Genomic DNA, 23908 nt, shown 5'->3' on the forward strand with positions numbered 1-23908 from the left:
ACTAATAGTTTATGAAATATTAAAAGAAATGAAAAATAATAACATTGTGAATAATTTAGTAATGAATTAATTTAAGGCTTGAAATTTCTTCAAAAAATTTAGGCGAATTATAAACTCTTAATTGGGTGAGCATTTTTAGAGCATTTTAGTTTAGATTTTGTGTGAAAATTTCAGTGTCCTCATATGAGAAATATTATTTTTCCTTTTTTTAAAATAGAAAGTATAATTTCTCCTTTTTGTAATAGAAAGCATAGCAATATAAGATGTTTTGTTTTAGAAAAGTTGAGTGAAATACTCATTTAAGTCTGTGGCCCAAGTTTTAACAGACTATACTTGATGTTGGAATTGGCTTAATATTTTTTCAGATAGTGGCTTCAAAAACAAATCTCAGATGCTTTATACTTCACAGTGATGTTCTGGACTGTCTGTGAGCAGAGGAAGGCAGTACAGAACTCAGTGATTGACGGTTTGGGCCTGGCTCTGCTCTCGTGGATGTCGTGAGAGTTCGGCAAGCCTGTGTCACGTGTCTGTGTCTAGAGTATTAGGAGTAGCAATGCTGAGACGTGCTCATCTTGTCTTGCCTTCTGCTAGCAGCTCAGTAATGCATCTGCTTAGTGTGGAGGTGACTAAATCATAATATACAAATCACAGAATTATTTAGGAAATTATTGCTTTTAAATTGTATCAAAACAACTAACAAATATGTTAGTATATCAGGCATCCAAGCATTATATTGAAGGGAAAATGTTTACCCTCCAAAATGTAGTTCCTCAGCTGAATACACTTCTTACCTGTGACATAGCCCTGGTGATATGCAAAGAGCTGACGGAAACTTCTTGGTGGTAGTGCAGTCTGTGCTTTGTACATCTATTTTGTGGGTGGTGCTAGAAATTTGAGGAGGAGGGTGTTGATCCGTGTCACAAACTGCAAGCATTGTCACTTAACCTTAGGTTTTATAACTGTGTAGATTCTGCATCTGCTGTCGAACCTACTTCACAGAATGCAGTTTGAGCCATAGTCTCTCATAAACACATGAAAATTTGTATCAGATTGGTATTTGGCATCTGGCATTGTCAGATTGACCTTAATACTGTGCTGGGGAGTTACTTAGGTTTTTATGCAGTTTATTCAGTTTGAATGCTGTTAAGCCTATAATGGAATGTACTTGAAGCAGCTTCAAGCGATTGGCCTGCTGTATGTTTTGTGTTAAAAGGTGAAGAAATATTCTCAATGTCTGTGTGGAAGTTTTATGCGGTGTATTAAATGAGGTGGTCCTAAGGAGTTATATTGCAAAGTCTAACACTAACAAAGATAATCTACAGGTTATAACATGCAGTGATATTAAGTTTCCCCCGTGTCAGTGATGGCTTTTGTGGTATCCCTGTTTGTATTTCAGGAAATCACATTCTACCTGATGAAGATCTGGCTTCCTTTCATTGGAGTTTACTTGGTCCAGAACATCCACTAGCTTCACTTAAGGTACAAATTCATTTTATTTCCAACATTTGTTGCTTTTCCTTTTCCTTTCATAATCTAAGTAATGTTTCTTTATTGTAGAAGGAAATACACCACAAAATTAGCAATATCATGCTTCTGCCTAACTTCAGAATCTGTGCTGTCTTAAAAAAAAACAAAGAACCTACCTTATATTGTTCCCAGCACCTACATTTTAGGGAAATATATGTAAATGTTTTTTAAAATTTCCTTAGATGAATTCTTCATGATAGGTGTAAATTTTTTAGCTAAAGCTTTTACGTATTTTCTTTTCTTACAAATATTATTTTTTCAATAGATAATATCATCTGTTATGGATCAATATCTTAGCAGAGTTTGATAAATTTCATAATTTTCCTACTGATTTTCTAATATTGTAAAAATCTATAGTTTTAACGCTTTTTGAGTGATTGAGGAGACCCAAGTTCATTAGAAAAATGGTCTATTTGTACTGTTTCGTCGATATTCATTTTCTTATTTTTCTCCCCTTCCTGTTTGTGGAAGTAATGAACATCCAAGAAGAAGCACTTAACTTTGCTTTTCTAAAGTGGGAGGTTTACAGTTTGATGTGAGCATAGTAGTGGAATGCTGTGAGTCACTAGGGAACTTGTATTTGTGAGCGGCTTCCTGTGATTTTCCGAATTCCCTTTGCTGGGTAAATTGGTGTGGTGTTCTCTGCTGTCAGTGTTGTGGTCATAGCTGCCACTGATTACATAGGGAGTTGGGAATTCTGAACCTAGACTGGCCGGCAGCCTGGGCCTCAGTTCCTTGTGCTAATGGGGAGGTTGCATGGAGTGGTTTCTGAATGCGTATTTTCCTATTGCCAGAATTGTCCTCCAAATAGGATTTTCAGTGTTTAGCTTACAGCAAACTGTGATACTTGGAAGTTCAGGTGACATTCCTCTCTTGCCTCTTTCATCTTGTTCCTTGGTGCCTAGAACCCTTTTTTTCCCATTTCTTATTGATGGGCCCTGATGTTTTCCTTTTTATCCTAACAGTTCTTGGTATGGGGCTTTTCAGCTTCTGTTGGAAGGTCAGTTTTTCTCCTTTTGTTTGAGATTACTTGTTTTCTTTTGCCTATTTTTTTTCCCCACCTGAAGGAAAACAGCTCTCTATTTGCTGTTGGCCAGAATGTTCTTCATGTGTGTTTTCATTTACAAAGTACTGCAATTTGTAAACTTGATTCCAAGCTCCTGGTGATACCATTAATGACTTGCAGAATGAGAAAAGTAGAGTCTGAAATCAGGTAGTCTCAGAAGTTTTATGCTCATTAGCTTATTAAACAGTATGCTTTTAAAAGTTGATACAAAATGAAAGCTTGTTTTTTACAAGGTTTGTATTGTTTTGAGTAGCAGGGGTGAGTGAGAGGCTCCCAGGATCCCCAGACTGTATACATATGTTTAAATTGAGCTTGCCTTATTTAGTGTGTCAGAGGTTAGAAGTGAGGAACTGTCTGAAGCATTATTGGAAAACCAACTCAATCCACTGATAGGTCACAAGCATCATTATCACGTACTTTTCCTAAGTTTGTTAATAAAAATATATAAAAAGTTTAAATAGAAAATATCTATTCATATATCCATCACCTTGGTTCACCTGTTGTTAACAGTTTGCTGTGAAGTATATTTGTATCTGTGTGTTTGTTTTTTAACTCAACTATTTGGAAGTAAGTTGCAGACATCATAACACTTTATTTGTGAAAACTTTGGTTTATATCTGCTGCTGCTACTGCTCCATCGTATCCAACTATTTGTGACCCTGTGGACTGTAGCCTGCCAGGCTCCTCTGTCCATGAAATTTTCCAGACAAGAATACTGGATTGAGTTGCCATTTCTTACTCCAGGGGATCTTCCCGACCCAAGGATTGAACTAGCGTCTTCTGAATTGGCAGGCAGGTTCTTTAGCACTGAGCCACCTGGGAATATCTTGGTTTATATCAACACCACCACCTAAAAATAAGGATAATCTCTTAATTATATTACTGTTATCACATCAACTAAATTAATGTCATTTAATATAAGTCCACATTGACATTTTTCTGTTTTCTCTGGAAGTCGTTTGTAGGATTGTTTGTGTATGTGTGTATTTTAAAATTAATCATATATTTTTGGCTGTGTTGGGTCTTCATTGCTGTGCACAGGCTTTCTCTAGTTGCGGTGAGCGGGAGCTGTTCTTCGTTGCGGTGCGCAGGCTTCTCGCTGCAGTAGCCTCTCTTGCTGTGGAGCACAGGGTCTAGGCGCATAGGCTTCAATAGTTGAGGCTCGTGGGCTCAGTAGTTGTGGCACATGGGCTTTGTTGCCTTTGGGCACGTGGAATCTTCCCGAACCAGAGATCAAACCCATGTCCTCTGCATTGGCAGCAGATTCCTATCCACTTGTGGGTTTTTTAAAAAATCAAATTTTTTGCACTATCAACATGTGTATTTTAAATATTAGCTAGGTATTTTTATAGCATAATAGCGAAGCAGTGCAACATAATTTTTCAATGATTTGATAAGTTGTAGGATTTTTTAAAGTGACATTATGAAAAGTGAAACGTCTGGCTTTGAGTTAAAAAATTGCAAAACTTTTGTGTTTTGACCTTTTACATAGTTTCTGTGTGTAGTATCATTTTAACAAAAACTGGGATTTTTTTTTTTCTTTTTAATTGGAGTATTGCTTTATAATGTTGTGTCAGCTTCTGCCATGCAAAAACGTGAATCAGCCATAAGCATACATATGTCTTCTCCCTCTCAAACCTCCCAGCCACCCGCGACCCCATCCCATCCCATCCCTCTAGGCGGTCACAGAGCACAATGTCGAGCCCCCTGTATAACTCAGTGACTTCCCACTCTCTCTTTTACAGATGGTAACATATATGTTTCAGTGCTACTCTCAATCCCTCCTGCCCGCTCCTTCCCCCACTGTGTCCACATGCCTGTTCTCTATGTCTGTGTCTCTATTTTTGCCTTGCAAATAGGTTCATCAGTGCCATTTTTCTAGATTTCATATATATGCATTAATATGTGATATTTGTTTTTCTCTTTCTGACTTCACTCTGTGTAACTAGACTGTGGGATATTGAATATGGTTTTTTCCCTCATGAACGTTACTACTGTTCAGAATTGTGTGTACCCATCTGCTTTTTCAGTTGCTTCTTTTTCCCAGTAATAAAACTAACTACATCTTTTGAAAATTTGGTTAGTTGTTGATTATAAAACTTTCTTATGATTTTTATTCCTTTTCAACAGAGTATGTTGTATACAGTTTTTAAGGATACTTGATTTTGCTTCCCTGATTTCAAGCATTCCTTTTCTCCTACTTTATTTTGCCGAAGTGTTTCACTGAGTTCATATCTACTAGTTTATTGTTCACAGAGGGTTGGTGTTATATGAACTTATTATCTAATAAATTCAACTCCCCCCTTAACGTGTAATGTCATAATCTTATCCCTGTCAACATTTTGCCATGACCATCCACAGTGCTGGTTGGGCCAATAGGAGAGCGTGGCTGGGGCTCAGGATTCAGAAGCACAAGCAGAACCTGGAGTGGCTGGTGATGAACAGCTGAGGCAGTTGGTTCATGAGGTGATCCCCACAGAGGTTAGGAAGGGAGCAGAATTCTGTTTTGTGCTGCCTTATTAATCAGGGATAGTGCTCATTAGAGTAGGCATGCAATGCTAAACATACTTAAAAACCTAAAAATCAAGTTAGAGCAGTAGAAAAAAGGAAGTTAAGGCAGCCAATCAAGTTTTTAAGCTTTTTAATACTTGTTTACATGTTAAGAACTTCTAGTTTCTTAGTTTTGGGAGTAAAGTTTCTTTGTTTTGGAAGTAAAGTATATTTCCTTTGTTTTCAGGACAGCAGGAACCCATTTTAAGTCACATCACTTTCTAGAAGCAGCGGTGGGAGTCTTCTGGGATGTCAGGTGATCAGCTCTGCTTAGGAGCACCTCCTGGCCATAAGCATGTGCCAAATGAGGGCCTTTTTTATATGTGCTTTTTTGAATTTTTAAAAATGGTTTTATGATTTTGAGTCCTTGAAAGTTATGGAACTTTTTATTTGGGTTTGGCATTGAATTTTTTAACTGAAAGTGTTTTCTTAAGTTAATCATAAGTTGCAGGTCTTTGTATTCATTGTAATGCTTTTTGTGTTCCCAAACTTCATATTCAGTTTCATGTATTTCGAGTTTTATCCCTGTCAGTCATTCATGACCCCCAAGTATTTCCTGCCCTAGAGTCCCTTTGTCATTTCCCTTTGCAAGTTTTGTGCTCACCTTTCCTCTCCTTAGACCTCCTACAAGTGTTGTTCTCCTGTATAGCTCTTCAGGTTCTATTTTGATCTCTCTATACCACTTCCCCAGCTGTGGCAAGTGGGCAAAGGAGACCTTCCCCTGGACACAACTGCCCACGCCACCATCACCGCCCCACTGCCCCAGCCCAGCTCTGCCCATCAGCTGCAGGCCAGGCAGGTGCTAGTTTCTCTTGAACTCCTCCCTGTGTGCGTCCAGTTGAAATGTCTCCTCAAAAACTTCCTTGCTTGCTTTTGGCTCTTCTCAAAATCTGAGTCCTAGCTCTTGTGCATGTCTCTTTCTGATTTAAACAGTCTTTAGTGCTTATACCTCTGCCTTTGGATTCACTTTTTAGTCACCTTCCTTTACCAGCAGTATCTTTCCCTGAGGCAGCTGTATAGCAGGTCACCTCAGGAACGTTTTGTTTTCAATTTACTTAGAATTTTACTAAAAGTTATCTCTATATGTTTACATCTTACTGTCTGCCACCAAAAGTCACTGAGTAATCCTTTTTACAAATGTCTTTAGGGACAAGATGTGGTGTTTGACCCTGGGGAGGAGGGAGTCTGGTTCTGGGAGAGTAGCATGTCAGGGTCCCCAGGAATGTGGAGGTGGACAGAAGAGCCGTCATGTCTCATCGTGCAGGCCACACAACCCCAGCATTCTCCAAGTCATGGCAAATGACACGGCTTGCAGTGGGCCCTCAGAATGAAGCCAGGACTTGAAGGATCTCTTCTCTCTTGGTTTCCCGGAAGGGGCTCTGTGGGTAGCACCTGCTGACCAGTGTCCAGCCAACCAGTGATTTTCATCTCCACTCCGCATGGCCCCTCTCTGGGTTTCACATCATGGAGCCAGCTTCCAGAGAGAAGAGCAGCATGATTTCAGGCCTTTTGAAGTTTTATGGTATAACTAACATACTGTGCAACTTTACTAGAGTGAGGTTGGTGATCAGACTTTCTGGAATCTTTTTTGAAAGAAAGTTGAATATAAATTGTGCATGAATAGAAAGATGGGCTTCATTTATTTTAAGAGTTCTACCTTTTAAGGCATTGCAAGAGGTTGCAGCATGGGCACTATAGGACATTCTAAAGAAGGAATTCCTGCTTGTATATTAGTGTTAATTGAAGTTAATTCATACCTTTTTTTCCTCAAAAAGTCATTGTATCATAAGAGCTAAAAAGTACTTCCTAAAACCCAAGGACTTTGGGGGCTCTAGAGAAAATATTGTTAGGGGGCTAGAAGCTTGAAAAACTCAACCATTATGCAGTGTGGAAATGAGAGCTATTTATAATTTCACTCTTGGAAGAGAACCACTTTTAACAGATTGATATTTGTACTCCAAAATTGTTTTCAAATGTACACCCTACTAATATTATTACACTGTCATGCATTCAGTGAGCTGCACATTATTAACAGTCTATGGAATTTCAGCACACAGGTTCATGGTGCTGGGATGTAAGCCTTTAGGTCGTGGAAACTTAGGTAAGAAGTTTTATTCTTTGCTCATTTAAAATTTATATAAGGAATCCTTAGATGGAAAATACGAGACTGAACTCAAAAGATGTTCGCTTATTTGTATCTTATCTGAGCTTCTTTCCCTGTTCCCAGTTGCTTTTAGAGTAAAGATGGAAAGCTTGGTGTTCCGGGGAATCTTCTGGGATCACTGGGACTCAATAGCTTTTCTATCTTCGGACAGAAGTCATTTTGCTGGGAAAGAGGGACAGAGTCATGGGAGGAGTCTGTGTTTCCTAGTTGCAGGGTTACTTTTAGCTTAGCTCCTTTCTGTAGGGACTGTGCCTGCCCGCAGAACTCTTCCTGAGTGAGCCGAAATGCGTAACCTGGTCAGGAGGAGAGAGAGATTCATGGTCCAAAAGCCGTCTGAAAGATACAGTGTTTGTAGTGGCTGACTTCTCATGCCTGCGGTGGTGAGTGGTAGGGTAAGTTAAACAAAAGGAAGCTTATTGGAGTACTTTTGGTTTCTCTGTTTCTTCTCATGACCTGGGATCTTCTAGTCTTATGTTAATTAAGTGACGTATCCTCAGTTTTTTAAAATGTGTGCAGACACTTTCAAGTGTATTTTCTCCCCTCTGGGTCCAGAACCTCAGCATTGTTCCTAAATAGGTCGTCTCCATCTCTCTAACAGAAGAGATCATTTCTTCTGAAAATGTGGCTCGCTTGGCAGCTTCCTGACCCTGTGTCTTGGGTGCATGCACCTATACCCCTCACCTTGCCAGTGGTCTCTGCCCTGGGCACTTCTAGGCAACTCAACCAAAGAGGTCACTTTTCTTGATACTAGCACAATCTGGGGCCAGGAAGATGTGACAAAACTGGGATTTGCTGGCAATTTACTTCCAAACTGCCATTCCTGATTAGAATGTTTTTAAAATTTTCTTTTTATAACAGTTTTATTGAGATACAATCACATGTCATAAAATTTGCTCCTTTAAAGTACAATTCAGGGCTTCCAAGGTGGCTCAGTGGTAAAGAATCCACCTGCCAATGCAAGAGATGCAAGAGACGTGGGTTCAATCCCTGAGGTGGAAAGATCCCCTGGAGAAGGAAATAGCAATCCACTCCAGTATTCTTGCCTGAAAAATTCCATCAATAGAGGAGCCTAGCAGCAGCAGCGGGCTACAGTCCCATGAGGTTGCAAAAAGTTGGACATGACTAAGTGATGGAGCATGTATGCAAAATGTATAATTCAGAGGTTTTTAGCTTTCACAAAGTTTATGCATCTATCATCACTGTCTAATTTTAAAATACTTTCATTCCCCAAAAAGAAACCCAGTACCTCACCTGCTAGCGATCACTTCCTACTTCTCTCCCTCCTCCACCCCTTGACAAGCACTAGTCTCCTTTTTTCTCTATGGATTTGCCTCTTCTGGACATTTCATATGAGTGGAATTATATAACCTCTTGTGTCTGGCCTCTTTCATTGAGCATTTTTTTTCCCCCAAGGTTCAGTCACATTGTTGCATGTATCAGTACTTAATTTTTTTTAATGGCCAAATAACAATCTGTTGTGTGGGTATACCTACCACATTCAATCTGTTCATCAGTCAATGGACATTCAGATTGTTAGCCACATTTTGGCTATTGTAATGCTGCTGTGAATATTCAGGTACAAGTATTTGTATAGACATGTTTTCATTTCTCTCAGGTGTATACCTTGGACCAGAATTGCTGGTCATCTAGTAATAATATGTTTAACTTTTTGAGGTACTACCCCACTGTTTTCCACAGCAGCTATACTGTTCACACTTACCAGCGATGTGTGAGGGTTCTGACTTTTCCATGTCCTCACCAACACTTGTTGTTGTCTGTTTTATTTCTAATTGTCATAGTGGATGTGATATGGTTTTGATTTGCATTTCTCTGATGACTAATGATGTTGAACACCTTTTCCTTTGCTCACTGGCCATTTGTATACCTTCTTTGGATAAATATCTATTCATATCTTTTGTCCATTGAAAAAAATTTTTTATTATTGAGGTATATGAGTTGGTTTTTTTTTTTTTAATATATTCTGAAATGTAAGTCTCTTATCAGATACATAATTTGCAAACACTTTCTCGCTTTTTGTGGGTTGTCTTTTCACTTTCACAATGGTGTCCTTTGATAACTCTTCAGAGACTCAGGCATGGTCATGTACTAGAGTTTGCCCACAGATAACTTGGCTGCATATTCTTTCTTTGTCTCCAGCGGTGTCTACTATAGTGCAGCCTTCTATGCCGAGTCATATACTGGGTCTTCTCCCAGAAGAGTTCTGATTCTTATCTTACACTTAATATCCTTTTGTCTCTGTTGCTTCTATCTTTAGTATTCTCACAGCTGACACTTCACTCTTTCACCCACCCTGGGGCTGTCTGCCCATTTACTCATTGTTTCTTTCTTCCCTAGCTGGCCTGGACCTCTTGATGGGTCATCTTGAGCCAGGTGTACCAGCATCACCCTTCTGTTGCTTCTTCCATCTCACCCACCCAGCAGACTTCACCCTGGATAGTACTATCTAGAGAATATCTTGGGAACCACACAGCTGGTGGATGCCACTGCAAATTTATGAACTAAGTTAAAGAAGGATCTAAATAAATGAGGAAATGTATGTGTTTATGGTTCAAAAGACTGTTGTTATATAGATGTACTACACCCTCATCAAAATCCACCCTGGAGAAGGGAACAGCTACCCACTCCAGTATTCTGACCTGGAGAATTCTGTGGACTGTATAGTCCATGGGGTTGCAAAGAGTCAGACACGACTGAATGATTTTCACTTTACTTTCACTTTCACATCAAAATCCAAGCAAGCTTTATTTTAAAGTGGAAATTGAAAAGCAGGTTTTAAAATTCATGTGGAACTGCAAAGGACCTAGAAAAGCAACAAAGATGTTGAAAAGGAAGAACAAATTTGAAGGACTTAGTGCTACCTAATTTCAGTGTGACTTTAAAGCTATAATAATCAACTCAGTGTAGTACTGACATAAGGGTGTCGAATAGATTAATGTAACAGAGCAAGTTCAGAAATAAACCTGTATATACATAGTTAGTTACCTTCACCAGAAGTCAATAAGTAACTAAATGGGGAAGGGGTTAGTCTTTATAATAGCTGGATATTCATTTGAAAAAATTAAAAATATAAAAATTATTCTAGAAGAAAATATAAGAGAAGATCTTTATGACCCGGAGTTAGAGATTTCTTAGCTAAAAGAATGAAAAGCAAGCAACAACAGTAAATGGAGATAGAATTACATTGTGCTATTTGCACAATGTAATTCTTACCAGAGGACTTGTATTCAGAGTATATAAAGAACAATACAATAATAAGATACACAACCCAACAACAATGAAAAAGACGGGCAAAATTCTGAACAGACATTTTACAGAATATTCAATAAACACACAAGTAGATGCTCCATGCCATTAGGTAATGCAGATTAAAATCACCATGAGCTGCATTACTAACCACTAGAATGGGCGAAATTAAGGAGATGATGAGAAGTGTCAGTACATGTCAGCACCTGCAGCTCTGAGATGTGGCTGTTGGGAAGCAGAATCCAGAATGGTCACTTTGAAAACAGTCTGACAAAGTTTCTTACAAAGTTAAACATACACCTGCCATATAACCCAGCAATCTCACTGCTAGACATTTACTCCTGAGGAATGAAAGCCTCTGTTCACACAAATGATTCAGTCTGAGTCTCCGGGCAGCTTTATCTGTTGTAGTCTCAAAGACACTAGGCAGCAGTCAGCTGGTGAATGGGTGAACAGATTGTGGCACAGGCTTACAATGAGATGCTGAGAGCAGAGAAGGGACCAACTAGTTTCTTACAGTATGTATGAATCTTAAAGCATTATCTTAAGTGAAGAGTCGAAAACAAAGGAAATAGATTGGTTTTATGTAAAATCCTAGAAAAGGCAAAAGTATAGTGATAGATAGCAGGTTAGTGGCTGCCTAGGGCTATGATGGGAAGGGGAACAGGAAACTGAGTTGATGGAAAAATTGTATTTCATAATTGTGGTAGTGGCTTCACTAATTGGAGAAGGAAATGGCAACCCAAGCTATCAATATCAACAGTTAATCTTTTTATTCTCCTTAATATTTATCTTAAACATTCATCATGTCTTTGGACCTCTGTTCACTTTCACAGTACTTTGTCTTACAGAGAGGTCTTTATCTAAGGATGATGAGAGTCCTCAGTTTCTCGTTCCCATTTGCCTTCTTCTTCATCCAGGCCCACTTTACTTCCCTTTTCCAGCCTGAGACTAGACTGTCCTGACATTCTTGAGCCCGTGTCACTGAATGCATCCGGGGAGCCCTTCCTTGCCTCATCCGGTCAACTCCTTGCTCCTATGTAGACACTCCCTCTTTTGGTCCTTGATCCTTAGTTTGTAAATGTGGTCTAGTCTCCCATGTTCTCCTAACTCTCTTTTTTCATTCTCGAATCTTCCAAGGGCAGTCTTCCATAGTGTCCCCAACAGCTTAACCCACCCTCACTGCCTGCTGTGCCCCTCCCCACCTATTTATAGTAGACACAGGTGGGTCTTTGTCCAAGGCTGTGGATTTGACAAATGATTTGTCAAATGATTTTCAACCTCTTTGGAGCATTTGACAGTGTCAGTCATCCTGTTCTCTTCACCCCTCTGGGAAATTCCTGCCTTGATTCCCAGACTCCAGCTTCATTCTATATTCCTTATTTCTGCATCCTTTCCTTGACTCTCCTGTGAGCTGGCTTCCCTTGATTGCATGTGCCTCCCCTAGGGTCCATCTGTACCTTGCTGTAATCCGGACACTTTCTTTCTGGCATGTCTCATTTGCCTTTAAGGTTGTAAGTACCATCTCTGTGTTGATGATTCTCCAGTGTACTTCTTCCAGTGAGACCTCTTCCTTGAACTTCAGGGTGTATCCTACCGTCCACTAAGTCATCTCCACTTGGGCACTCCACCTGTGCACCAAATTTGATATTTCTAAAAATGTCATCACCCTGCCTGAATGGTTTTGTCTTCCTGTGTTACGTTTCTCAGCTAGTGATACCACTGTTCCTGTAGTCATCAGGTTAGAAATTGGGAATTATATTTGATTCTTCCCCTCTCTGGGTCTAACTCCTCTGACCTTTCCCAGCTTGCCCATCCTGTCCTATTCTACCACCTGTGTTATTGTTGCTTGAGTTTGAGCAGGAGCCACTAATGTTCCCTCCTTTGTTCCTTTGCCTTCATGCCCATCCTCCACGTGTCTGACACCAGGCCTGATCTCATACCTCCCCTGTTGACAATCTTTCTGTAGCTCCTTTCATCGACAACAGGACTTTGGATTTCATGGATCTCTTGGGGGGGGTGGTGGGAGGGCTACTGTTGTGTTGCCAACTTCTAATTTTTCTAAATAAGAATGTTAGAAGAACAAGGAGCTCACTATCGACCATTATTTTACAGAAAAGGACATTTAATGCTAAAAGAGGCGTAATTTAGAAGATGACTAGGCCAGAGTGTGGTGGTCAAGTGTGCAGTCTGCGGGTTGGGTAGTGGCCCAGCTACTCACCTTGTTGGCTCCCATGGGTGCCTTAATGAGCTTTTGTCAAATGGGAAGTACATTTAAGAGTATACCTCACAGCATTGATTTGTGGATTAAATGAAGCAGTGCCTGCCGAGAGCAGTGTGTGGCATACAGTCCAGAGGAACTCAGTCACAGGACCTTGCAGCCCCAGCTGGATGCAGACACTTCTGCAGGAGGGAGCCCGAGCCTGCCCGCCTTTCCATCAGAGCCTCCGGGGACCCTTGCTCACCAAATGTGATGGAACTTTTCTTTGTTTACAGTTAACACTTTAAACTCAAATCTGTTGAAGTCTTCGGTATGTCTGCTTAACAGTTTCCATGTGTAGAGCTCTCATTTAGCATTGTGTGTGATTAATTGCATTTTAGCATCCTTTTCAAGCTTGATGGTGCTAGTGGTAAAGAACCTGCTTGCCAACGCAGGACACGAAAAAGATGGGGGTTTGATGCTTTGGTCAGGAAGATCCTGTAGAGGAGGGCATGTCACCCACTCTAGTGTTCTTGCCTGGAGAAGCCCATGGACAGAGAAGCCTGGTCGGCTATGGTCCATAGGATCACAAAGAGTCAGACATGACTGAAGCGACCTCGCATGCACACATGTATAAGATATTGATTCATGTCATAACTTTTTAAGAATCTCAAGACATAGCCACTGGTAGTTACTTAATGATTTAAATGTTTTCCTTACTCTTGACTCTTCTAGAAACTACTAGGCTTCAGGGTGTGTTCAGTGATGCAATGGTTAGAGGGCTTATTACAACAAACTGCCTTAGCCCCCTCACGTAACTCTTTTCATTGGTCTTGGGGCACCAAGGCTGCACTCAGTTGGATTTCAGGGCTACACTTTGAGAATCACAGGTGATGCAGAAACCTTTCTACCTCCTCAGCTGGGCCATGATTTTCCTCCGGGCTCTCCTCTGAGGTCTCTTTTGGAGTTTGGTCAGCATTTTTTTCTCCAATAAGAATGTGAGCTTCTTGAAGTCGAGTAATGGGGAGCTGCTCCATGTTCTCGTTTCTAGAACAATGCCTTACTCACAAGTGAATGTTGATCAAATCAGGTTTCTAGTTTTCTTCCTGAAAATTGCCAAAATTTGGCAAAATTGCCAAAATCATTTCCACGTTGCTGTTTTCCAAATGGCAGTGAAGTGGGTCAGGTTTTTCTGCTTCAGCAATGATGTTAAGCAAGAGTTCCAGAAAAACATCTTTTTCTGCTTTATTGACTGTGCCAAAGCCTTTGACTGTGTGGGTCACAATAAACTGTGGAAAATTCTGAAAGAGATGGGAATACCAGATCACCTGACCTGCCTCTTGAGAAACCTGTATGCAGGTCAGGAAGCAACAGTTAGACCTGGACATGGAACAACAGATTGGTTCCAAATAGGAAAAGGAGTACATCAAGGCTGCATATTGTCACCCTGCTTATTTAACTTATATGCAGAGTACATCTGGAGAAGGCAATGGCAACCCACTCCAGTACTCTTGCCTGGAGAATCCCCAGGGACGGCAGAGCCTGGTGGCCTGCCATCTGTGGGGTTGTGCAGGGTCAGACAGGACTGAAGCGACTTAGCAGCAGCAGTAGAGTACATCATGAGAAACGCTGGGCTGGATGAAGCACAAGCTGGAATCAAGATTGCTGGGAGAAATATCAGTAACCTCAGATATGCAGATAACACCACCCTTATGGCATAAAGTGAAGAACTAAAGAGTGTCTTGATGAAAGTGAAAGAAGAGAGTGAAAAAGCTGGCTTAAAGCTCAACATTCATAAAACTAAGATCATGGCATCTGGTCCCATCACTTCATGGCAAATAGATGAGGAAACAGTGGAAACAGTGGCTGACTTTATTTTTCTGGGTTCCAAAATCACTGCAGATGGTGATTGCAGCCATGAAATTAAAAGACGCTTACTCCTTGGAAGGAAAGTTATGACCCACCTAGATAGCATATGAAAAAGCAGAGACATTACTTTGCCAACAAAGGTCCATCTAGTCAAAGCTATGGTTTTTCCTGTGGTCATGTATGAATGTGAGAGTTGGACTGTGAAGAAGGCTGAGTGCCGAAGAATTGATGCTTTTGAACTGTGGTGTTGGAGAAGACTCTTGAGAGTCCCTTGGACTGCAAGGAGGTCCAACCAGTCCATCTTAAAGGAGATCAGTCCTGGGTGTTCATTGGAAGGACTGATGTTGAAGCTGAAACTCCAATACTTTGGCCACCTCATGCGAAGAGCTGACTCACTGGAAAGGACCCTGATGCTGGTAAGGTTGAGGGCAGAAGGAGAAGGGGATGACAGAGGATGAGATGGTTGGATGGCATCACTGACTCAATGGAAATGGGTTTGGGAGGATTCCGGGAGCTGGTGATGGACTGGGAGGCCTGGTGTGCTGCACTCCATGGGGTCGCAAAGAGTCGGACACGACTGAGCGACTGAACTGAACTATGTTCATACTGAGTTGCATTTAAAAAGCAGTCAAGAGATAGTTTGGGAGCAGTAGCACCAACAGTCTCAAAGGAAGACGTGGCTGCTCACCCTGAGCTAGATTTGGAGGGCTGGATTGGGAATGGAGCTGGGCGAACGAGGAGGGGGTGAGGTGTGAGCGAAGAGTCTGTTCCAAAGGAAATTATAAAGGATATAGTTGACGGTGGTGTTAAATTAGCCGTTCAGAAGGATTCAGGGGCCCTCTAATGACAGGATCTGTTCAATTCAAGGATTTTATAGCCTTAGTGTTGTAGAAGGTAGGGGTAGAGAAGACAAGGAGATCCATAGGAACAAAAGGGACCGACTGTCCTTTTCATTTGAGGTGGGATGGGGCAGTGTGCGCCTGCCCAGTCTGTTGTGCATCCCCTGGGAGAGGCTGCCTGCACCATACCATTAGCTCCCACCTCCTGGAGAAAAGCCATCTTCATATTGTGGACATTTTTATTTCTAATAAACTCTTGTTCTCACTATGTGAATTGTCATTTGTTCTCTGTATAAACGCTTTCTGCAATGGCTGGCTTTTCCAGTACTTTGTGCAGCATAATGAGGTAACCATAGACTTTCAGACTGCCAAGGGGTGTTCTGTGGCCAACTAGCCTCAAACTGTGGTCAGAGACAGAAGGTTGAGGCCCAGAGAAGGGGTTGCCCAGGGGCCTCAAGTCTGGTGGCCATTGCAGGCTGTCCCCTTCCCTGTAGTCTGTGCTCACTGAGAGTGAAATGTTGATGGTAGGAGGGCTCAGGGTTTCTCTTCTGGCTTCTCATTCCTGGGGCCGCCAGCAACTAGCCCTCCTCCCTGCCCTGGCTGTGGGACTGTTAAACACCCCAAAAGACAGGGAGTGGACAGAGCTTCCATTTCTCCCAGACTGACTGGAATGTGCTGTTCCAGGGACCTCTTCACCGTGGATCATGTGTATGTCAATAGATTTTCATTCTACAGAGGGGGAATTGGGTTTCTAGGAACGTGCTTGTGGTCTGCAGCCATGGACATCTTACTAGTTCCCTGGAGTTCATTATGATGACCTTTATCAAACACTGACCAGAACAAGGAGAGAAACCATTCTCTAGAAGACAGAGCAGCTAACATTTTTCAAACATGGAAAACATTATTTAAAAAAAAAGATTGCTTTTCCAAAACGAAATTGAGTATACTTTTGTGCGTCTGAAAATTTGTGTGATACCGTAATAGTGTAAGTATTTTTTAGAGGTTCTTCCATTCTGTTTATGTTGAGTTTCTCTGATTTTCTTCATTTGTTTTTTCTTTCATTTTTTCCTCTATTATTTATGTTTGATGTCTTAAAATATCACAAAGTTAATAATCTTACAGAGATCACAACCAAAGTGGGTCTCACTGGGCTAAAAGCAAGGTGTGAGAGGGCCACGTTTCTTCTGGAGGCTCCAGGGAGAGTGTTTCCTGCCTTTTTAGCTTCTGTAGGTCCTGCATTCTGTGGCTCATGGCCCTTCCTTCATCATCAAAGCTGTCAATGGCCAGTAGAGTCCTGCACTCCCTCATGTATGAAACCTGCTCCTCTGCCTTCCTTTCCACATTAGAGGATCCTTTGATGACACTGGGCCCATCTGCATCATCCAGGGTAACAGCCTGGCCTGAGGTTACCTGTCTGCCCACATCTTCCCTCCTGCTGTGTAATGTACCACATTTATAGGTGTGGTGGGCAGGAGTGCACAGCTCTGAAACTATAACAATGGCCTTTAGAAGTTTTTGCCATCTTATTTATCTTTATGATCTTTGTGACTAAATAGGACATAAAACATCATTTCATGCTATCATTAAATTAAAAAAAATTTTATAAACATAGTTTGTATTTGATTCATCTTTGTTTCTAAGAATATATCTTTCTTCATATATTTTTTTTTTTTAAGTTTTCGTGAAAAAGTCCAAAAGAAACCTTTTTAAAAAAAAATTTTCTTACTTACCATTTCCTCGTGTCAAGTGTAAAATATTCCTACACTTTATTCCGTGTGTCTTTCACCAGATGTGCCCCTCAGCACTCAGGGATACTGTTTTCCATCCATTCCAAGCTGACCTTGGCTCTTTTAGTGGACTGGGGAGCTTGGGGCTGCATAGCCTCCAGCTGGCTGGTGTTGAAAAATGAGAGGCACCTGTGGCCCAGGGCTTCTGTGCTGTGCTCACGTGAGCAGGTTGCAGAGATCTCTGAAGTGACGGAAGGCTGTCAGATGCTTTTTAACATAGGTTAAAGCCGCTGAGTTGTATTTCAATTGAAAGGGAGATCCAGGGCTTAACCCTCAGACTTTCAAAGTCTTAGGGACAAGAACTTACAAATTGATGATAAGCAGGCCCTTCTAAGGAAAGCATTACTTGTAGTTTCTGGGCCCCGTGTTTGAAATTAGTGTATTGACACGTGTGCTTGTTTTCTTAGGTCCGGGCCCACCAGCTGGTCTTGCCACCGTGCGATGTGGTGATCAAGGCTGTGGCTGACTATGTCCGCAACATCCAGGATACCTCGGACTTGGATGCCATAGCTAAAGATGTTTTCCAGCATTCTCAGGTAGAAATGCAAGCTCTTGGGTAATGCTTTGTGCTCTGGCGTGTGCTGAATTTGGAAGGGTCTTGAGAGGCACACACCAGCCATACCCAGAAGTGCTTCCAGCTGTCAGGCCTTGGTGCCAGCCAGGAGGGCTGGCCCCTCACCTAGCTTCTCCAACCTCCCTTCCAGCCTGCACAGAGGTAGACAAATAGTAAGGCCTCTACTGCTCCTAGATCCTCCATCATAATTCAGTGGGATTTTTACTAAGACAGACGTATCAAATGGGCAAACAAAATATGTGGATCTCTGATTTGTCCATCCCTCCAGGTGATGGTCAGGGATTTCTTCTTCCTTTTTTGGAAAGTAAGGAATTCAAGGGAGGTTGGACTTTAGTAGAAGTGATGAAGTTTGTGTGACTTCCTGTTTGCTCTCTGAAGAGCTAAAATTGTACCTCCACTTTGCTAGAGATGGAAAGTAAAACCTTTGAAGGTAGCATCAGAGACCTTGCCAAGGGAAAGTTGGAGGACTGCATCCCAGAACTCAGGTCTCCTGAGTGCCATGTCAGACTCTGATAAGTACAGTGTTGTAAGAGAATTAACTTGTTTCTTTAATGATAATCTGTTGATTTTCCTTAACGGTTTTAATGTATATTCTAAACTCTCATCTAACTTTAAAGGCTACAGACTTATACATGTGTTGAATTATATTAATATACGTATGACCAGTGGCATACTAATTTACAAAGGTTTTCCTGCATTTGTTTCAGTCTAGAACAGATGACAAAGTTATTCGATTTAAGAGAGCAATTGGATATTATTCAGCGACTAGCAAGCCTATGGCATTTCACCCACCACATTACTTAGGTAAGTAATTTGGGGCCTTTGTGATGCTAACCATGCAGTAACCAAAGAGATTTAAATATTCAGCCAATAATCTTGTGAGTTTATTGTTTTGAAATAAGATTTCTATCATTATACAAATAAGTACTAGCAGAACTTCCTGGGCAGACTCAGTAGTGATTCCTGGAAGTGTTGAAAAGCAAGAGCAAACTTATGAGACTTAAGAGGTTGGAAGAAAAAAGGATGCAACCATAAGGACTAAGGCTGGCAGTAATGGTGATGCTTAAATCTGTGTCTGTGAGGTGTGGTCTTATCGAGTGCGCCAGGGACACAGAAGACCCACCCGATCTTTAGGTGCCTTCAGCGCAGTGGATTGATGTCTCTCCTTGTTGCCTTTTTTGGCAAAAGATCAGATTTCTCTCAGAGAGTTGAAATTGGGAAATTAAAAACAATTGTAAACTGCCTGAAGGCTGCTTGATAGTAAATATCTCATGGGAGGTTATAAAGCACTAACCCTAAGTACCAACCTCCTTCCTAAGTCAGATTGCATTTTTTAGGGTCCAGATCAGTAAAGCTATGAGAAATCATCCTGCCACCTGTTGTTTCAGTTGTGCTTGTTTTATATAATGAGACTGTCAGAGGAATGAGACTTGTAACTGATTTCATATTAACCCTGTGGTTGAAAATGTTCCTAACAGTGTCCTCTGCATGATAGTATTCACTCACCCATTGATTCACTCACCCGTTTAAGCACAGTGTGACTGTGCCGTGTATGTGGTTGGCGGGGGCGGGGGGGACGATACGGATACAGGTAAGTGCTGGCTCTTGATGGCAGTCTCTGTGCGTGGGTAACAACAAGTGCATATGGATTGTGACTATGGACAAGTGAATATGCTGTGTGATGAAGGAGGGTACAGGCATTTCATCTGATGACCCAGTTCCCTGTCATGGGATACCCAACCCCCTGTCCCTAGCCGTTTCTTTTCTTCCCAGCAGTCAGAGTAGTGTTTAAAAATGTCAGTCAGCCTATTCCATTCCTCTTGTGCTTGTAACAAACTCCCAGCTGCATATCTGCTTCCTCCCCCCACATCAAGCTTCTTCTCTTGCTGGCTTCTGCCCCTCACCCTCTAGGCCCTGCCTTCTTCCCTGTGTGAAATGTCCTACACGGGCTCCTGCTGTGGGGTCTTGGCACTGGCTGTGGACCTAGAGCTCTCTCTCTGACTTCCTGTGCACGGGACATTCCCATTTCTGTTGTCCGGGCTTCACGGTCACCTTTCTTGGCTCCACTAGGCAATCCTGTCAAATGATCCTCTGCACATCTCCTCAGACATGCCCTCGCAACCCCTAAGAGTGTTAGGGGTCCAGGGATGGACAACCCCAGGATCTCAGCTGCCACCTTCATCCTTTACAAGAGTGGGAAATATTTGCCCAAATGACTTAATCCATGAAGAGCTGTTGAATCAGGAGAGTGAAATGATTAGATGCAACTTAAGGTTACTCTTGGAAAGGCAGACAGGGAGTGCTGAGCGGGGGGACTTGATACCACGTGTCTCTTCAGTTAAGGTGAGATATAACAGGGGCAGATGGTGGTGGCTGGGTTTTACTGCTGGCACAGGAATAGATGCTGCTGAGACAGGTGAGTGGCTGGGTACTGATGCCAGGTTGTGGGCATCTCTTTTCCATTGCCTCCTGGCTTCGTTTATCCTGTTTTATTAACATGGGATACTTATGTTAATATTAAAAGGGCAAGTATAGGTAAAGTGCTTTAATGAGTGCTTGTTACAAGCAGATACTGTCATTTTTATTCTTATAGGAAGGATGCCTGGCAAAAGCTCTGAATGTTGAATGATCAGATAGCATGAAAGAAGTTAACACAAAGACATACTTGGTACCTCATGTATCTGTAGTGATGTTCTAGTCCTCATATGACAGTTGTACTTTAAACATGCATTATAATTTACTTGGGACCAGGCTTCCCAGGTGGCTCATTTTGGTTAAGAATCCGCCTCCAGTGCAAGAGATAGAGGAAACTCAGATTCGACCCTGGGTTGGAAATATCCCCTGGAGGAGGAAATGGCAACCCATTCCAGTATTCTTGCCTGGAGAATCCAATGGACAGAGGAGCCTGGTGGGCTACAGTCCATGGGGTTGTGCAGGATTGGATACGACTGAAGTGACAGCATGCACTTGTGGTTGGGATTAGAGCATTTACTCTGATCCCTTCCTGAAGGAAAATAGGTGGGAAAATAGGTGGGAGAAGAATAGAGACAGGATAGATTGACTTAACATTTGGCATTGACCTGAGCTGATAACAGTTTGGAAGATGTTCTGAAGAGGAAGATGAATTTTAAATTAGGTTTAAATTTGAGCTTCTTAAAAATATTTACTGTTCTATAAAGTGCTTTCTTGTTCTTATTAAATCATCAAAGGACATTATGGGGTAAGTATTTTATAAAAGAAGTTAATACGCTTAGAATTCTCTTTCACTTTCACTCAGTGGTTTATGGAGAACAGTGGTGTGATTGGTAAAGAACTGGGGATATTTAGAGTGATGTTTTCAAGCAGGTTAATGTAGGTGATAACCACCTACAACATCCTTCTATAAAGCATTTCCTATTGCTTCTGACTATTGCAGCGATCTTAATCGTACAGCAATGGACTTAACAAAGCACAGGCACAGATAGTTGGGGACAGTGTAGAGTTCAGTATATGACCATATACTGAAATTGAGAGACGGTGAGGCAAGATTGGGAAGCAAGGTTTATTTCAAGTAGAACCAGCAGAAACAGATAAATGTAAAAATCACTATTTTTTTTTTCCTGATAAGTATAAAGAAGCAAAAGTATCTGGAAATAGTGCTCACTGATTTTTGTCTGTATGTGCTGTTGCTGTTGTTTAGTCACCGACTCTTTGCAGCCCCATGGTCTGCAGCACGCCAGGCCTCCCTGTTCTTCACCATCTCCTGAAGTTTACCTAAGTTCATGTCCATTGCATCGGTGATGCCATCCAGCTGTCTCATCCTCTGATGCCTTCTCTTCCTTCTGCCCTCAATCTTTCCCAGCATCAGGAACTTTTCCAGTGAGTCGGCTGTTTGTATCAGGTGACCAGAATCCTGGAGCTTCAGCTTCAGCATCAGTCCTTCCAATGAGTTTTCAGGGTTGATTTCCCTTAAGATTGACTGGTTTGATCTCTTTGCTGTCCAGGGGACTCTCAAGAGTCTTCTCCAGCACCACAGTTTGAAGGCATCAATTCTTTGATGCTCTGCCTTCTTTATGGTCCAGCTCTCACAATCGTACATGACTGCTGGAAAGACCATAACCTTGACTGTGTATGAATTATGTCGGCAAAGTGATGTCCTTACTTTCAACACACTGTCTAAGGTTTGTCATAGCTTTCCTGCCGAGAAGCAGTCATCTTCTGGTTTCATGGCTGCAGTCACCATCTGCAGTGATTTTACCACAAAAGGGAAATCTGTCACTACTTTCACCTTTTACCCTTCTGTTTGCCATGAAGTAATGGGGCCAGGATCTTAGTTTTTGAAATATTTAGTTTTAAGCCAACTTTTTCACTCTTCTCCTTCTTTCTCACAAGAGAGTCTTTAGTTCCACTTTGCTTTCTGTCGTTGGAGTGGTATCATCCGCATATCTAAAGTTATTGGTGCTTCTCCTGCCTATCTAGATTCCAGCTTCCAGCTCATACAGCCTGGCATTTCTCATGATGTGCTCAGCGTATAGGTTAAATAAATAGAGTGACAGCAGATAGCCCTGTTGTACTCCTTTCTCAATCATGAACCAATCAGTTTGTTCCATACAGAATTTTAACTTGCTTCTTGACCCACATACAGGTTTCTCACGAGACAGGTAAGATGGTCTGGTATTCCCATCTCTTTAAGAGTTTTCCACAGTTTGTTATGAGCTACACAGTCAAAGGCTTTAGGTAGATACTTTTCTGGTATTCCCTTGCTTTTTTCTGTGATACAGCAGATGTTGATAATTTGATCTCTGGTTCCTCTGCCTTTTCTAAACCCAGCTTGGACTTCTGAAAGTTCATTGTTTGTGTAATGCTAAAGCCTAGGATGTAAGATTTTAAGCATGACCTCACTAGCATGGGACTTCCCTGGTGGCTAGCTGGTAAAGAATCCACCTGCAATGTGGGAGACCTGGGTTTAGTCCCTGGGTTGGAAAGATCCCCTGGAGAAGGGAAAGGCTACCCACTCCAGAATTTCATGAACTGTTCATGGGGTTGCAAAGAATCGAACAGGACTGAGTGACTTGTTCTTTCACTTTACTAGCATGGGAGATGAGTGCGATTGTCCGATGGTTTGAACATTAGTATTACGCTTCTTGGGAATTGGGATGAAGATAGACCTTTTCCAGTTCTGTGGTCACTGCTGGTCTTCCAGATTTGCTGACATATTGAGAGCAACACGTTGATAGCATCATCCTTTAGGGTGTTGAATAGCTCTACTGGAATTCCATCACATCCATCAGCTTCATTGACAGCAGTGCTTCCCAAGACCCCCTTAACGTCACACTCCAGAACGTCTGGCTGTGGGTGACAGACCACGCCATCGTAGTTATCCAGTTCATTAAGATCTTTTTTTGTACAGTTCTTCCATGTATTCCTTTCATCTCTTCTTGATCTCTTCAGCATCTACTAGGTCTGTACCATTTCTGTCCTTTATTGTGCCCATCTTTGGGCAAAATATTCCTTTGATATTTCCAGTTTTCCTGAAGAGATTTCTCATCTTTTCCCTTCTGTTATTTTCCTCTATTTTTATGCACCATTCATTGAAGAAGGCCTTCTTGTCTCTCCTTACTATTCTTTGAAACTCTGCGTTTAGTTGGATGTAACTTTCCCTTTCTCCCTTCTGTCTTCAGCTATTTGTAAAGCCTCGTCAGAAGGCAAAAACCATTTTGCCTTCCTGCTTTTCTTTTTCTTTGCAGGGACCCACTAAATGGAGAGTGATGACTGAAATGGAAATCAGAAGCCTAGAAGAGTTAGGGAAATGCTTTCTTGAGTTAGGGAAATATTTTCTTGGCATCCCACATGAGCACCTAAGACATATTTTCCACAAAAAATATTCCTAAAAGCAGTAGGTTGATCGTAAGTGGTCTTTTCAAATCATAGTTCATTATGTTATTCTACAAGAAAACACGTTCAGAATTTCGAACAACCAATAGTGGAACATAACTTTCTTGTTCATTAGAACCTGTCTTTATTTAATCATTTTAGAAACTAGAGTATGTGTAGAGTTTTGGGAAAAAATGTTACAGAATCATTGTAGA

At 41.5% G+C, this 23908-nt stretch overlaps 1 protein-coding gene across 2 annotated transcripts in view; it reads left to right on the forward strand.

The window, feature by feature from the left end:
- FAM120A (family with sequence similarity 120A) overlaps nt 1–23908 on the forward strand; it is a 116926-nt gene that overhangs the window by 26896 nt on the left and 66122 nt on the right. For both annotated transcript variants that reach the window (XM_025282081.2, XM_006045415.3), the window contains exons 3-5: nt 1397–1479; nt 17674–17802; nt 18548–18644. In XM_025282081.2, coding sequence (XP_025137866.1) covers nt 1397–1479; nt 17674–17802; nt 18548–18644 — 309 coding nt within the window. The remainder of the gene's footprint in view (nt 1–1396; nt 1480–17673; nt 17803–18547; nt 18645–23908) is intronic.

Source organism: Bubalus bubalis, chromosome 3 (genome assembly GCF_019923935.1).
Source record: "Bubalus bubalis isolate 160015118507 breed Murrah chromosome 3, NDDB_SH_1, whole genome shotgun sequence".
NCBI lineage: Eukaryota > Metazoa > Chordata > Mammalia > Artiodactyla > Bovidae > Bubalus > Bubalus bubalis.